Source organism: Rhipicephalus microplus, chromosome 1 (assembly GCF_043290135.1).
Source record: "Rhipicephalus microplus isolate Deutch F79 chromosome 1, USDA_Rmic, whole genome shotgun sequence".
In the NCBI taxonomy this organism is placed as follows: Eukaryota; Metazoa; Arthropoda; class Arachnida; order Ixodida; family Ixodidae; genus Rhipicephalus; species Rhipicephalus microplus.
In genome coordinates this window covers 246,566,420-246,584,226 of record NC_134700.1, presented here as the reverse complement: position 1 = coordinate 246,584,226, position 17,807 = coordinate 246,566,420, and the positions used below count along the sequence as shown (strand labels likewise).

The 17,807-nt window shown below is 44.8% G+C and overlaps 1 protein-coding gene across 1 annotated transcript in view; it reads left to right on the top strand.

Annotated features, from left to right (window-relative positions):
• Nucleotides 1–17,807, top strand: part of Mcm7 (minichromosome maintenance 7) — a 34,209-nt gene that overhangs the window by 14,803 nt on the left and 1,599 nt on the right. The window contains exons 9-14 of the mRNA XM_075892260.1: nt 697–828; nt 957–1,040; nt 9,903–10,114; nt 12,537–12,718; nt 12,996–13,251; nt 17,325–17,434. Coding sequence (XP_075748375.1) covers nt 697–828; nt 957–1,040; nt 9,903–10,114; nt 12,537–12,718; nt 12,996–13,251; nt 17,325–17,434 — 976 coding nt within the window. The remainder of the gene's footprint in view (nt 1–696; nt 829–956; nt 1,041–9,902; nt 10,115–12,536; nt 12,719–12,995; nt 13,252–17,324; nt 17,435–17,807) is intronic.

The following is a 17,807-nucleotide window of genomic DNA, read 5'->3' as shown; positions in this document are numbered from 1 at the left end:
CAACCTACTAAACGGAACTGCTGCTTAACTAGAAAAATTGACTCTGATATGATTGGTTCGGACCCTGCATACTGTACCCTTATTCATCTGTCAGTGAACAGAACTGCTGTCAAATGATACATATTTTTCTGGTCCGTTTAGGTTCCGTTTAATGAGAGTCTACTGTATATTGCAATATAGCTAGTCAAAAGCTCTACTTTAAATGATAGGTATCAGAATGTTTGTTGCTTTTACTTTATATCTCTTTACATTGGTTCAATCTTACAGAAAACTAATTATAACTTGCCTTGACATTACGCCAAACTGAAAAAATATTTGTACACTCATACCTCATTATAACAGTCGTATCTTGCACGAAAATAACTTTGTTATATATCAAAAAATTTGTTGTAAATGTAGAGTATTTCTAACTATATCTATTACAAGAGTATTCTTCGATTACTTCGTTATAACTGATATTTTGCTATATCCAGGTTCGTTATATTGAGGTGTGAGTGTATCCCCAGAGATTGTTTCGTGTGAACAAGATTTAAAGACTGGTTAACTTACCTCGTGAAATTAATTACTTGCTAGATGTCTGTTGCCAAGATATTTTCATTCTCCTGAAGTTAATATAGTTGTTGGTATAGTGAGATTTGAAAGTTAGTTTTCTCTTTTTCCTTCCCCCCCCCCCCTTTTTTTTGTAAATTTGATCAGAGCCGGACTTCTATGCCAAGCTTGCTGGCAGCATAGCACCTGAGATATATGGGCATGAAGATGTCAAAAAAGCACTTCTCCTTCTGCTTGTGGGAGGCATTGATCGCCACCCAAATGGCATGAAAATTCGAGGTGAGTTCCGATTTTATCTCACACTTTAGGTCTGTTTGTGTACATGCCTCTGTGAGGCAAAAATATTAAAAGGAATATCAGTGTTTATTGCGATTTCAGATGCCTTTTTCTTTTCTCATTGCATCTAGGCAACATCAACATTTGTCTAATGGGGGACCCTGGAGTGGCCAAATCACAGTTGCTGTCTTACATTGATCGACTGGCTCCAAGAAGTAAGCCAAACACTGTTTCTCTATAAGAGCTGTGTTATCCATTACATTCATTGGCCATTTAGCCACATTGAGCTTTAACGCTTTGCGGTCAAAGACGTACATGTACACCACCCACTAAGAGTGACAAAGACGGGTAAAGATGTACAAATACCACTCCTCGCGCCTCTCTCTCTTTATTCTAATGCTTTACTACTGCGGTACCCCACTATGGTAAACCATTTTTAATGGAAGGATTAGCACTTTAATGCTTGTGAACCCAGGCAACCGCTGCAAAGTTTCTCAATAAAGGCCATAGGCTTCCAGCGCCAGTGTTTCTTTAACACATTGCGCCGTCCTGGTGGCCTTGTTTCAAAATGCATAGTAGGCCGACAATGGCTACTGCGGTCGAATGCACGAAAGGGCCACCCCTCCCCCCCCCCGCTTTCCGAAAAGAAAAAAAAGGGGAAAGGAAGCTATTGTTGCTTTTAATGTGCTATATTAAAAAGGGGTTCCACCTGAACATCATTACCGTTGAGGCCATATGAGAAAGAGTGGCGGCACCGCTAGATCTGTAACAGAAGAAAATCTTTGCTTTGCAATCACGTGACAGCTTCACACTGAGAATGGCACATTTGGTTTCGATATACATACCGTAATTACTCGAATCTAACGCGCACCTTTTTTCCGGTTAAGCGAGTTCATAAATCGCATGCGCGCTTAAAACGAGTGCGAAAAAAAAAATGAATACGGTCATTCTATTGCCATCGGCATTTCCAAAATGGCCGCCCCCTACGTGCTTCGGCATAGTGCGTCGGCCATTTCTGCCTATGTGTTTCCCATGTGCGGCACCTCGTATGTGTGCTGAGGAGTTCGTCATTTTGTAGCATATTAGCATCGACGGCATGAAAGAGCCGACTCCAGAAACTCGAGTGCACCACGATGCCGCTTTTAAAAGAAAAGCCATCGCATGTGCCGAAACAGACGGAAATCAGGCCGCATCGCGGTCGTTCGGAGTTCCCAAATTGTGCGTGTGGGACTGGCGAAAACAAAAGCAGAAGATTGTCTAAGATTCATGCAAAGGCTTCAGTGGACCACAGCAGGGTTGGTTTCCGCAAATTGAAGAGCTGCTCGCCGAGTATGTGCTTGAGCAGCGAGCGGCACAGCGGCCCGTGACGACAGAACTGCTCTAAGTGTGGGCTATGCAGTTAGCTTTAGAAAAAGGGCTAACTTTAGAAAAAGTTGAAAGCGTGCAGGTGCTGGCTAACTAACTTTATGAAGAGGAAAGGCTTTTCCCTCCGAAAGCGAACGGGCATGCGCCAAAACTTGCCGGAGGAGTACGAAGAAAAGCTTCACAGTTTCCAGAGGTTCGTCCTAAACTTGCGGCACAACAACGGCTACCTGTTTGGGCAAATCAGGAATGCCGATCAAACGCCTCTTTACTTCGACATGCCTGGCACCACAACCGTCAAGAAGAAGGGGGCGAAGCAAGTTCGCATGCTGACATTGGACCACGGTAAAACAAGAGTGACGGCAATGCTCCGTTGCATGTCAGATAGGCACAAGCTTCCCCCGTACCTGATATTTAAACGGAAGACACTCCCAAAAGGAGTCGTTTTGCCGAATAGTGTGATCGTGCGGGCCAACGAGAAAAATGGGTGCGCGTTGCAATCGATGTCTAACTTTTTTTTTTCGTTGTGAAAACCGAGTGCGCGGTAGAATCGAGTAAATACGGTAGTTGATTGATTGATATGTGGGGTTAATGTCCCAAATCCACCATATGATTATGAAGACGCCGTAGTGAATTCTCTGGAAATTTCGACCACGTGGGGTTCATTAACGTGCGCCGAAATCTGAGCACAAGGGCCTACAACATTTTGTCCTCAATCGAAAGTGCAGCTGCTGCATCCAATATTCGATCCTGCAACATGCGGGTCAGCAGCCGAGTACCTTAGACACTAGACCACGGTGGCGGGGCCTACACACACAGTTCTAAACTTGCTAGCAAGAAGGAAATACTGAAAAAAAAAAAAACTGAAATGCTGAGAAGGAAATACTGGCATTTGGCTGCAATCTTGGAATGTGAGTTGCTGCCATACAGTTTCCTCGACACCGTAAACATAATTTTTCATGCAGAGCTTGCATCATTTCTACAGTGTACTGTTGCGAAAATACTTTTCCGAGAACACTACACTGCTGAAGCCACCCTGAAAGTTGATCGGTGGCATCACTGCTCAATCGCTGCACCGGCTCTCCATTTGCAGCTCCGAATCTGTTGCCTTTGACAATGCATGTAAACTAACCCGACTCTTAAGCTTCCATAGTGTTTGAAACCGCAGTCTTCCACCTTCTCCCTGGTCTGGAGAATAAAGTTGCGGAGCAAGCTTAAAAGCTGAGCTTTCCCACTGTGCTCGAGTTTCTCTGCTTTATTCGTCGCCGCTTTGCAAGCGGTCACAATCGCTCCAGGTTACCATAAGCAAGGCTGATTAGGTTTACGGAAACCTTGTTTTGGTGCTTCCAGTATGGCAAAACTAAAGCATTATAGAAGAATCGTCACACTCATTGGCTCACAGCATCTTTGACAGAGTTGTAGTGCTGCTATTCTTTTTCGATGAAAAAAAAAAACTTTCCTGAAGCAGCAAATGCTTTGACCGGTCCATAACAAGATTGCTCGTTTCCATCCGTAACTGCATCGGCCAGTCACAGCAGAATAAAGGCATAAACAAGTGGTGTAATGTTATAGGACCCCTGTTCAGTGCTAGCATGCTCTGCAATGCTACAGCACAAGGTGCGAAAGTATCGCATAGGCGGCTCACACGGCTAAGAGCCTACAAGGAAAATGGTCACAGCAGAAGTGTTGGAAAATTTTCACATGCTTGTTACATTCCTTCGTAACCTTTTTATTCCCCATTACAATAACTGAGTGCTTACTCTGGTGAAGGAAGACTTTGCTTTAGTTGTTGGTTTCCTTAGCGTGCAGCCAACAGTGACCACTGTCAAAAGTGGGAGGGCGGCTCTGCCCCCCCCCCCCCTAACTTTTCTCAGTGGTGGGGCTCTGCCCCCCCCCCCTCTCGGCTGATATGTCTATGGGGTGGGGGGGGGCACACCCGCGCATGCGCCTGCAGCGGCAAAAACGGCGGCAACGCCGGCTCGTGGTGCTCGGGCCCGCCTGCATGAGCGTTTGCTCTCGCCTTGTTGTTGCCAGGCCCACTAGCGCGACGGTAGCACCGGCGGGGTGCCCGCAGAAGATGCATGCTCATGCCAAAAGGACAAAATCTGGGAAAAAATTTCTGATTGTCCGTGAGCAAAATTCGTTATACCTAGGTCGTCTACTGCTGCTACTTTGTTACATAGAGGTCGCGAATACATGTGCTTCCATGGCACAATGACGGGAAATAAAAAGACTTCTTTATATTGCTACCTGCATGTAATGGGTTGGGAGCAAAAGTTGCTCTCACCCTGAAAAAGAAAAGATCGCGTACGTCTTCTTCGCTCGCGATCCAGCCGCGATGGACGCGCTTTTCAAGAGCTGGCTACATCTTGGCTATTTAAAAGCCCCTTGCACTTCTGAAGTTTTGTGACAAACTGGTGGAGTTGCTGGGTAACCCTTGCGGATGTTGCAGACCCCTCCAGGGAGTCGCCCTATAGGTCCAGTCTCAGTTAGCACCCCAGTGCATCGAACCAGCCGCTGAATGAGGGGATTGCCTCCGGAAGTCAACGACACGGATCACACCACTTCAATAGGTATGATTGGTGCTTCGGTTCAAACAGCTTCAACCGACACAAGAACCGCGATTCCGAACACGTATACGTTGGAGAATCCCCGGGTCCCGACTACGTTCCGGGGCACGGAGCACGAAGACCTCAAACACTGGCTGGCCGATTTCGAGCGCGTAGCCGCCTTAAATCAATGGGACAACGCGGCCAAACTGGAATGTGTCTACTTCAACCCAGAGGACCGGGTGCGTACGTGTTACCGGAATCGCGAGGAACACCTGACGTTGTGGCACGAGTTGCATCGTAGGCTTCTGGAGACCTACCTATACAAGTGCCGATCGTCAAGAACTAGCGGAATGAGTGATTCAGGTCCGTGTCCAGTTGTGAAATGAAACGATTACCATTTACGTGGAAGACATCACATGCCTCTTCCGATGAGCTGACCCACGAATGCCGGAGGATAAAAAGTTGCGTCATGTGATGCGTGGTGTTAAAGAGGAGCTCTTTGCTGGCCTCGTGCAGAGCCCTCCTAAGATCGTCGCGGAGTTCTTGGCAGAGGCTGTGACAATGGAAAAGTTGCTGCAGCAATGTTCCAGCATGTATGACAGACAAATAAATGGCATGTGCGCTGCGGACATTCTCGCCACAACTGGAACCAATGACTGCCTACGGTAAACTTATTCGTTCTGTGGTGCGCGAAGAGCTGCAGAAGGCCGGCATGACACCTCATCCCAAGTCTGGCTCAATTGCAGCGGTTATCAGAGAAGAGCTGCACCAGGCACTACGGGGCCCCTCGCCTCGTGTAACCTCCGCGCCAGCCCACACTGACTACTGCTGTGAGACGACCACCTATGCCTAAGCCATTGTTAGTTCGCGCTCCTCCCACCGTGTTGCTCCAGTTGGCGCAGCCAACAGAGTACTACGACGATAGGTATGCGTCGCCATCATTTGTCCGTGCCGCCCCAATCGGCCGTTATTCGGAGCAGCCAGTTCATTACGTCGATGATAGGTGCACGTCCCCTCGGAAGTTAGATATTTGGCGTACTTCCAATTGCCGGCCTAACAGCCGGCATAGCAGTGGCCGAAACGAACTTAGAGCACCTTTTGAAACAAGACATTTGTGTAGCCAGAAGTGTCATACAGTTTCGTGGTGGCCGATCACAGTTGCTTGTTACCAGCTTTAGCAACTAGCACCGACACCTCTTTCGCGGCACTTCTATCGCTTTTGCCAGCGCAATAGAAGAAATTGGCAACTGTTTCGCATCGAAGGACACCGACGCCACAGACACTGCATTCGGTAATATCGACATTAATCCTGCGCTATCGATCAGTAACCAGACTGCACTGCACACGCTCTTCTAATTTCGATCCTGCTTCGCAAGTTCTTCTAAGGTGCGCCAGACATCCATCCCACAGCACAGAATAATCACGTACAACGACACACGCCCGATCAACCAGCATCCTTACCGTGTGTCGATAAAAGAACGCGAAGCGTTACGTACACAAGTCCGAGAGATGCTTGCAGATGGTGTCATCGAACCATCCAGCAGCCCATGGTCGTCTCCGGTTGTCCTGGTCAAAAAGAAAGACGAGACACTATGCTTTTGTGTCGACTACCGGAAGCTTAACAACGTGGCCAAAAAGGACGTGTACCCGCTGCCGCATATCGAGGACTCGTTGGATAGACTTCGCCATGCCCAATATTTGTCTTCTCTGGATTGGAAAAGTGGGTATTGGCCAATTGAGGTAGATGAGCGAGACCGCGAGAAAACAGCCTTCGTGGCTCCAGACGGCCTCTATCAATTTTTGGTGCTTCCTTTTGGCTTGAGTTCAGCGTCGGCAGCCTTCCAGCGAATGATAGACACTGTCCTCACAGGGTTGAAGTGGCAGACTTATCTTGTCTACCTTGACAATGTGGTGGTCTTTTCTGCCACGTTCGAGCAGCATCTTCACCGCTTGCGTAGTGTGATGGAGGCTATCCGATCGGCGAACCTCACACTAAAGCCACAGAAGTGCCACTTCTGTTATGAGGAACTCGCTTTTCTTGGGCATGCAGTGAGTGCCGAAGGAGTCCGTCCCGATCCAAACAAACTTGCCGCTGTTGCCGTATTTCCAGCTCCTGTCAATAAGAAGGCCCTCCGGCGCTTTCTTGGTTTGTGTGCCTACTATCGCAGGTTCATTGACGGCGTTTCACGGATAGCGGAACCCCTGACACGTTTGTGTGGGAAAACGAGCAACAAGCAGCATTTGATGAACTGCGACCGCACATGCAATCAGCGCCAGTTCTCGCTCCTTTCGACGATTATGCTGACACGGGATGCATACTGTCACCAGCTACGTTGGTCTCGGTGCAGTGCTAGTTCAGCGTCAAAATGGCATCGAAAGATTCATAGCTTACGTCAGTCGCTCCCTATCCCGTGCCGAGGTGAATTATTCCACTATGGAGAAAGAGTGCCTCGCAGTAGTGTTAGCAATCACCAAGTTTCGCCCGTACCTTTACGGTCGTCCCTTCAAGATAGTGACAGACCACCACGCCCCCTGTTGGTCGGCAAACATGCGAGACCCTTCAGGACGACTAGCACGGTGAAGCTTGAGGCTGCAGGAATTTGATGTCACCATCCTTTACAAGTCCGGCTGTTAGCATGAAAACGCTGACTCATTGTCGCGTGCACCGTTTCGTCTCGTCAGTCAGGGAGCAGAGGATGACAAAGGCTTCCTGGGAGCCATTCGCTCGTTGGACCCGAGCAGATGATGAAATTCGACCAATCATTCATCACTTGAAGGCCCATGACACAACCATACCATGTTATCTCTCACGCTCGTTGACGTTTTGCCTGCGAGACGGCGTGCTATACAAGAAGAGCGCACGTTCGAACAACCATGCCTAGCTCCTGGTGGTTCCTCGGTACATGCGAGGCGACATCCTCTTCGCTTGGCATGACGAACCCACGTCTGGCCACCTAGGCTACTCACGTACACTTGCCAGATAGAGCGAGAAGTACTATTGGTCTGGACTTTCGACATGCGTCAAACAGTACGTCAAAGGCTGTCGGGAAACAGTACCGAAAGCAATCATCTGTTAAGACGGCTGGCTTATTTCAGCCAATTGAAGCACCCTGTACGCCGTTCGAACGAGTAGGCATGGACATTCTCAGCCCATTTTCCCTGTCTTCTGACGGCAACAAATGGTTGATCGTAGCGACCGATTATTTAACACGCTACGCTGAGACACAGGCGATCCCACGAGCTACGTCCTCTAAGGTAGCGCAATTTTTCATGCACCACATGATGTTTATCACGGTGCACCTTTTAGCGTTGTGACAGAGAGGCACAGCATTCATGGCACAGCTTATCGAAGAAGTTTTTGAACCAAGAAACACCAGGCATCGAAAGACAACCGCGTACCATCAGCAAACGAACAGGCTTGTTGAGCGGCTGAATAAGACACTCGCAGACATGATCGCTATGTACATCGATGTACAGCACAAGACATCAGACTGGATCTTGCTTTCCGTGACCTTTGCGTATAACTTTGCCCAGCAAAAGACCATGGGATTCATGCCATGTTGGCTTCTCTGCGGCCGCGAAGTGCAGACTATGCTTGCCTTCATGCTACAATGTCAAGACAATGATGAGTTGGCAACTGACGCCGAGGAGTTCGCAAAGTGTGCCGAGGAAGCTAAACAGCTTGCACGACTGCACATCGGCCAGCAGCAGCAAGCAGGTGCACCATGCTATAATACGCGCCACAGGGACGTAGTCTACAACCCCGGAGACCAAGTTTGGGTGTGGACACCTGTTCGCTGCCGAAGCCTCTGTGAAAAGCTGCTTAGCCGGTATTTCGGTCCATACAATGTGCTACGCCGCATCAGTGACGTTAACTACGAAGCGGTCCCAGACTCGACAACACTGCAGGCACGGACCAGCACACGACCGAGCCCAGACGTTGTTCATGTTGTGCGCATGAAACCATTCATTGTGCGTTCGTAATTTTCTTTTTTTTTTATCATTCACCGGTCTTTGTGTTCTTTATTCATTTTCGTAAACTTTCTTGCTCGTTCATTGACATTTTTCTTGTTGTCACGATCTTTATTTTTTACTTTCCGTTTATCTGGAATTTCTATTTTCTTTTTTTTTTCACGCCCCTGTGTTATAGCATCGGGGCAATGCTATGTCGTTTCTTTTCATCTCTTTCATCTTTTCTTTTGTTTTTTTTTCGAAAGGGGGATAATGCAACCTTCAAGTAATGGGTTGGGAGCAAGAGCGGTTCTCACCCTAAAAAAAAAGAAAAGAAGTTCGAGTGCATCTTCTTCGCTCGAGTTCCAGCCGCGACGGACGCACTTTTCAAGAGCTGGCTACATCTTGGCTAATTAAAAGCCCCTTGCACTTCTGAACTCTCAGGACAATATCTGACAATATCGAGAAATTCGTTATAAGGAGGTTTGTCACAAGCAAGTTAAACCGTATATACACACGGGCAAAACACTGGGGAAAAAATGAGAAATAACAAAAAAATAGTGCTGAGAAAATACAAAAAAATGAAGAGAAAAAAAAGGCTACCTAGCTCTGTACTTCCTTCAGGCTTAATACAACTAATACAAGCTGCCTTAACTAAAAAAAGAAAAAACTTTATGACGTTATCTACTATTTCTGGAAAAGTTTGGGGTTGTTCGTGGGCTTATTCAGGCAGCCTGCACCCATTTTTTTGGGCAAGACTGACTGTTGCTGCCCATATTCCTAGTTTTTCGATTGTAGTATGCTCGGATAATATAGCTGTTTTGTGTGGTCTCCTCCAAGTCATATAATCAAGGTCCCACTGTATGCCACATAGTATCTAACATTTTCAGTGGGTGCATTTTCCACCGGCTGCACATGCGGTAGTTACTTTAGTGCTTGGGGGACCTGTTTTAGCAGTTGTGTGAGAGGACTGTGACAAGATGTGCTCTGTTGTTGTTCACATAGTTGCATCCAACATCTTGTGTTCGCGCTGTCAGAATTGAATATCAGAATTGTTTGGTTTGTGCGAGTGGCACTACACTGCTCAGTGTAGCTAAGCGATATCTATTGATCACAACTTTAACAGCATGTTTCTACACAGTGGATTTTCAAGTTGCTCTCTTGGTTGCCACAAAGAGAGCTTACAACATGCTTCTCCGTTTTTGTTTCCAGGCCAGTATACAACAGGTCGTGGCTCATCTGGTGTTGGTCTCACAGCATCGGTCATGAAGGACCCCCTGACTGGTGAAATGACACTCGAAGGAGGTGCACTTGTGCTAGCAGATCGTGGCGTATGTTGTATTGATGAGTTTGACAAAATGATGGACAGTGATCGAACTGCAATACATGAGGTCATGGAGCAACAGACCATTTCCATTGCAAAGGTGCAGTTATCTCTGTGTCATATTTGCCGTCATTGACTGCGAAGCAGTTCTATGCTTATAATTGCTGTGTTAGCTTAGAAGCATTCTGTCGGCAACCTATGATACTTTAGCAGAGTGTTCCTTGCTAGTGTCAGTTGTGCAACAAATATTTCATTAAACTAAGATACTTAATACTGGGCAAGACAGTGATGTGTGTGCTGCCTCGAATTGTGGTTTTTGTTAGTAACTGCTCTGAATTTGCTCTAAAATGGCACTCAGAAAAGTGAAAATAAGCAACTTTAACTGTGGCCCACCTTCAAGCCCTAAAGAAAGTAAAAACAATTTGTATACTATCATTTTAGCATGCCAGTATGCAACTTTGTTGGCTCTATGTTATTTTTGCAACAAGAACTGGCATAATAAGTTTTCAGTTAATTAAGCTATTTTCAATTTCACGTGCCGGCTGATATGTAAAATTGGCAGGGACAGTATTTTAATTATATAGCTCATACAATCTGCATTCAGCAGGCAACTTAATCATTAGTTTCTTGTAATTTATGTTCATTATAAGCTGTGAAATATTTTTCATAAAAAGTATTATTATTTATATGTGACACTTTTGTGTTTTTTGATTTCGGGGAGTTGTATGGCATATTTTGCAATTTGCTCCTAAAACACCAATAGGTGCTTTAAACTATCATTTTGCCTGCTACAAAACCATTTGTGGCTGCTCCAAAGAGTAAAAGTTGCTTTTATCACTGGAAAGATATTTAAAATTCTTATAACAGTTTTACATAAAAAAAATTTTGTGTGCTAGATAAAACTTGGTATTATGGGGAGGATGTTCAGTAGCTCTGCCAATTTTCTGGGCATTTAGGACTACCGTATGAAGGCAGCATTGTTGCATAATACTAATTGGGTAATTGTAATTGCCGGGCCCACAAAGGTCACTTCGCTCACTGCACAGGCCCTCCTTTCAAAAAAAAGCGCACTTTTCATACACTGCAAAGTAACAACTGGGACACTTGTTAGTTTGCACTCATCAGTACCTGTGATTACATTTCGTGCGTCGTTTTTTTTTTTAACAGCTTGTTCAGTGTCGAGCTGTAAACATTGTTAGTTCTCTCTTGTCCTGTGTGAATTGTTTTCGTGTCTCATTTGTGCATCAGCAGCATACTGCACATTTTGGTCTGCTTGCCGTTATCAGTGTTACATTCCACGTTCTTGCTATCGCATTTATTGCTTTGCCTGTGCGGCGAAACTGTGACTTTTTTTTTTCTTCAAATGGGCGGCTTTTCAGTGCGATCGCGCACATACGTGTAGACTAGTCGCGGCCTCCGCACCAGCCCTAGTGACAACCGAGCGGACCATGCTCAAATCAGCCAGTGGCTGATACAATGGCAGTGACAAGTGATTTTTAGCTAGTGCCGTCGTTTGTCAAAAAAATTTTTATCTGACTTCGAGAATTTATTTTAAATTACAGGTCATGTGCTGCGCTCTAATATTTGGCTTGCACGTTCACGATCGCCTCGACTATCAATCGGCAGCATTTTCTGACTATGCTCAAAAACTGTTGGGCCCCTTTGAATATTAAGTGGGGCTTCGCGGCAGATAGGATTTCTCCTGTGTAGCTGCTTTCACAGCTTACCACCCCTACATTGCAATGAGACCACCCTTACAAGGAGTTACATGAAGACTAATATACAGCTATTCGTCCATTCCAAATTCTTTGAAATTTTGAATAATTTAAATTGGTATAAAAGAAAATTCGGATATTCACACAAGCCTGCATAATTAAAACTGCTCTATTGCATAAATTCGAAAATTCGTACTTTTTGCTTGACCATGCTAAAAAATATCTGCTATTTTTGCCACATATAGCTGAACACTGGTGTTTTTATGACACTCAGGGTCTCTTATGCATCTGCCTCAGTCGACTCCAGCCAAAAGCCATCGTCTTTCATTTTCTATGTCGATGTACTGAACCCCTCGCACCCCTCTCTGAAAGCGTTTTGCACAGAAAGTGATTTTGTAATGCCTCCAGGAGGCATTGTGAGCTTACTGCTTTTCATTTTGATTGCGCTGCCTCAGAGACTGGTCCACCTTTAACCAAGCAATGATGGAACGTGACGTGTCATCACAAATTTTAGCTATTTGTCACGTGATGCTCATTGTTTGCCGCTGTGATTTATAACACAACTTAATTGTTATGGATGCAAAGCAATGATGCTGCTATGACTTTGAGAAACAGTAAACATTACGACACAAGTTGGTATGTTGCTCAAAGTCGTAGTTATGGAAACTTATAAGAATGGAACAATATCCTGGGGTCACATTAAGTGTAAATTACAATTGAAGGCCTACTCTAACAGATTGTGAGAAGAGCCTGCACCACTACTGTATACAGTGGTATCTTATGCTTTTTATTTCTTGCTTGTTGCAGGCTGGCATTATGACTACTCTGAATGCACGCACATCTATTTTGGCTGCAGCCAATCCTGCATACGGTCGCTACAACCCAAAACGCTCCATTGAGCAGAATGTCCAACTGCCTGCTGCACTTCTGTCACGTTTTGACCTGTTGTGGCTCATACAAGACAAACCTGACCGAGATAATGACCTGAGGTGTGTGTCTAGCTTGTGTAACAGTTATTTGAACATTTGTATGTGGTATGTGCTGTTGTGCCAAATATGGCAGAAATAACAATTATCGTGTATTATTGTGACTGGGAGACTAGAATGTGTGTGGATACATTGTTCAGTTGGCTTTCAATAGTTTGACCCATAAGGCACACTGCTGATTCACTTGGTAGCATGCCTCCTATAAAGGAGTTCAACTGTATTGCTTTTTGTGCCTGAATCATCAAGACTCAGTGCATTGCCCTTTGTTCGTTCTCCTCAGACTGGCAAACCACATCACCTTTGTGCACAAGAACTGCTCGGAGCCACCTCAGGGCACGCATAAGCCACTGGACATGCGTCTCATGCGGCGTTACATTGCACTGTGTAAGAGTAAACAACCTGTGGTTCCTGAGGAATTGACCGATTACATTGTGAGCGCATACGTTGAAATGCGCAAAGAAGCACGTAACAGCAAAGATGCCACCTTTATGTCACCCAGGACACTGCTAGCGATTCTGCGCCTTTCCACAGCTCTGGTATGCCTTTCTCACAAAATTTCTTTTTTATACATCTTATTTGTACATACATTCAAACCTCATTATAACAAAGTTGCATCTCACTCTAAAATAACTTTGTTATATTCAAAAATTTGTTATAAAGATATAATCTTAACACTGCAGCTATTGCAAGACTATTCTTCATTCACTTTGCTATAACCGCATTCGTTATATCGAGGTATGAGTGTATTGATTTGTGAATACCTTGAGTATTCTACAATAAGTTTTTAGCTGTGTACAGCAGAATTCGTCTGCTAAGTTCCTCAATGCTGCATCTTCCTGGCTGTTGCATTGTTTTATGCTGGTCTCAATCAACGTATCACGCAACATTGCATGTTTTTTTTATCATGTAAAATTAGGTGCAGTTCAATACTATTCAGGTGCCCCCCTCCGTCTCTTATTTTGTGCTTTTTGTCTATATTTACTTTCAGGTCTCTTCTAGGATATCAGTGGGGCTCTGCTTTAGTGTTTCCTGTAAAGTTTATTTGCATCAGAGCCAAATCTGCTAAGTTCTCAGTAGTGAATGAGGAATCGTGCAAAATAGAACTTTATAAACAGTTGAAATAGAGAAATGTTAAGGTATTGTCCTCTGAAGACTGTGGCTGTGGTGGATTTTTGTGGTGTCTGCGATTTTTGCTCTTCTTATCAACTAAACAAAATTTTCAGACAAAAGCTAAAGCCATCTAGAAATGCAAGTGTAATTCACAAGCACTCAGTTTGTGACTGAACAGCATCTTGGTGGTCGTGCACCTTTTAGTATTAGCATAAAGGGTCCCTGAAACTTTTTTCACTTTCTGTTTTTGATTAGACCTCTACTGGAGCAAATACGTGACACCATAATTCAATCGAAACAGCCCTTATTAATTGAGCTACGAGTAATATATAGGTACCCTCTTGCTCTACTCCGCCTTTGACCTTCGACCTCACCTCAACCCTTCCTTCGAGCGCTTGGGGCAGAGCTCCACCTTCACGAGGCCTGCGTGACGCATTTCACGGCCAGTCAGACGAGCTGCCATGGTGATGTCAAATGGACAGAGCATGTCGCTGTGTGAATGGCGGTTGAAAATGCGTTGGCCGAGTCGCAGCCATCTACTGCGATTCGCAGCTTTAAAGCTTAATAAGATACACAGTTTACGCAGAAAGCTCAAGTTGGTTTGTAAACGACCCTTGGGACTTGGTCTACCGGCCCAATGTTTTTGTACAAAATCATCAAAACCGTTTCAGGGTGAGTGGGCGAAGCTCTGGAAGTAAACCTGGCAAGCCATGAATCCTCCGTACATTTCGCCCACTCGATTTTACTTGCTCCCTGTAGCGTACATCGCCGCACGTAATCGAACTAGTGCCTTCCACCAGTGACATGTGCAATATGTGTCATCATTCCTATTTTAAAATATCTTGCATCTTTCATCATCAACTACAAGTGCCGTCGTCTAGTTATAACATCTTGCATCTTTTCATGGATGGATGGATGGATGCATGGATGTGGCTGTACCCTTTAGATCGGGCGGCGGCTAACGCCACCTAGCCGTAATACTTAGTGAACTAACCACTAGATTTATCTTTTTTTTTCCCTTTAAATGGTGAAGTTGAGGACTGGTACTTTGCAGTGAAGGGTTTAATTTTTTCTCGTGCCTTGACTTTAGCCACCGATCAGATAACTTCCTTCTTGTTAATTCTACCCGCTTAATGTCTATTTTGCCCTCCTTGTCTCTAAAACCCCAGTGCTTCGAAAAACTCTGCCCCATCATCCTGAACTATAGGGTGAAGCCCTTTACAGAACATTATCAAGTGTTCGGCAGTTTCATCTGTCTCTCCACACGCACTGCATACCGTGTCTACCCCTTCGTATTTGGCCCGATATGTCTTGGCTCGCAGTACTCCCATCCTGGCCTCAAACAGTAGAGAACTACCCCAAGTATTATCATAGATCCTTTCCTTGGAAATTTCCTGCTTAAAAGTTCGATAGATCTCTATTGCGGACTTGTTAATCATGCCACTTCTCCACATATCGGTATCAGCTTCCTTCACCTTCTTATTAATTAACTGATAATTCTTTTTGGTTTGGCCCTCTGCTGTTTTCCAAGTATTTACCAGTCAATTTTCTGGTTCGCTTCTTTCATTTTGTATCGACATTCTTTATGTACAAGTAGCTGAATACCTTCCTAGCCCAATGCTCCTCCTTCATTTCTCTCAATCGCTTCTCCAATTTTATCTTGCTGCTAGCTTCCCTGCTCTCAAATGATGTTCACCCCATATCACCTTGTACTCCCTGATTTGGTGTATTCCCGTGAGCTCCTAAGGCAAGCCTACCTATTCCGCGTTGCTTAATTTCTAATCTTGCTTGAACTTCTGATCTCATGCACAAGACCGCATTGCCGAACGTCAGACCAGGAACCATGATCCCTTTCCATATTTCTCTCACATCATCATACCTATTGTAATTTTTATGCCTATTGTACATACAGGGGACGGTACCGCGATCTAGTCAACACTGCAAGAACTAAATGAGGTGGCTACATACAGGGGACGCACAGCCCATGCCTTAAGGAGCTTCGCCCCTAAAAAAGAGTGTGCACTGGAATCAGAAATTTGTGTTGGTTGCAACTTTGAAGGTTTCTTTATTCTGAGTTGATTGCAAAGAAATGCAAAGAAATTCTGAGTGCAGTGGTCCAGTATTTTAATATGGCTAGTTACAACCTCAGTGAGCTCAAACTTACCTTAACATATACCGTATGTACATGCGTAATCAACCCACATTTTTTTGTTTTTAAAGAAAAGTTGAGGCCGATTTGGGAAAGGGTTCTCTATGCAGGAGAAAAAAAGTCACGAGAATGACAACAGCAAAAATTTCACATGACTATTAAGCAACTCACCGTTCAGTCGCTGCTGGCCTTCAATTCAATGGCAGGATTAGAGCTCTAAATCTAAACCTATTAGGGAAAATCTAAACCTATTAGAGAACTTCACTCTCTCTGCAAGAGGAAATTGTCCTTGCTTTGGCCTGCGAAATGTGCGACCAACCTCTTTTGCAGCCCACAGCTCTTCTTGTTTTTTCCAGTAACTAACGCACGCGGATATATGGAGAAATGTCATCCAGCCGCTTGGTTTCCATGCACCCAGCAGATGCTCGACCAAGTTTAAAACTGACCGGGTAGCTAGCATACCAGCTGATCAGGCCCCGCGCAGCAGGTGTCTTAATTTCACTACAGCAAGTGCGATAAAAAAAAAAATGCAGCGTCGGATGGCGGTGGGCTCCATTGCGCCTTGTTTTTGCGCTGCTGTGCTTGCAAGGCACTGTAAGTAAAGAGTTTTTTTTTTTTTTTTTTGCATTCGACAGGTGGTACTCTGCCCCAAAAGGCGCAACTTTTGAACCTTGATCGACGTTATTTACGGTCGCACTGCTTTCACCTGTTTAGCATGGTTGTTAAATTATGTTTTGACACCTATTGTGTCATTAATTTGTGATATATATATAAACAATTAAGTGCTAACATAGGACCCGGAAGTAAAAGTTAAAAAAAATCAAGCACGTAGGAAAAATTGTTTTGTAAAGGACTGACGTTTCGGCCGCGGGACCGGCCTCCAACGAAGGCCGGTCCCGCGGCCGAAACGTCAGTCCTTTACAAAACAATTTTTCCTACGTGCTTGATTTTTTTTTAACTATATATACTATATATATATATATCCAAGGACCAAAGTGTGCAATGGGTTCATTATGTGAGTAAATATGGTGTCAATGAAACTTCTGGTCTCTAAGAAACAGAAAATATAGCCACACCTTAATTGGCAAGTTTGATACACCCTAAACAATAAGCAAAAAACGATTCAAAGCGAGCTATCGAATCAGTCTGATGTAGTAGGTACATAATGACAACCATCAAAACTAAAGCCTCGTATCTAAGGATTCCTAACTGCTCAGATCACCCTGAAATTTGCTTATCCTTAGCTTCCACTCACTTGCGACATGCATGACTCAGTGGAATGCCCCGCCCCACTTTCTCTCCTTGCGGAAAAATTGGTGCAAGGTAGATTTGATCTCTCTTATGCTGCAGGCTAGGCTTCGACTGGTTGAAGTTGTCGAAAAAGATGACGTTAATGAGGCCATGCGTCTCATGGAAATGTCAAGAGACTCCCTTGCGCAGCACACCGAGTCTGGCGGCAGGTAAGCGTGATCACACTGTTATAACTGTGGCGCCTACGTTTGAACAAATAGTGACACAAATTAAGCACTATGTTTAATTCATGTGTCCTCAATGCATGGCCAGAACTGAACTTGTGTTAATTCACTCATTATAATTAAAAAGGAGAGTGTAACATGGGGCAAGTTGGTGCATAGCATTACGAAATGTTTGCAGGGCTACTGAGACAGGAGAGAAGAAATGAGGAAGGGCAGGACAGAGCCTCCAACCTTCAACTAGTTTACTTTCTGCACATTACCGAAATATAGAATTTCCAAATACTATAGGCACCAAGAGCCTTCAGGGTGCAGTACAATGAAGCTATCGTATAGTGCAATAAACACAACTATCGCACAG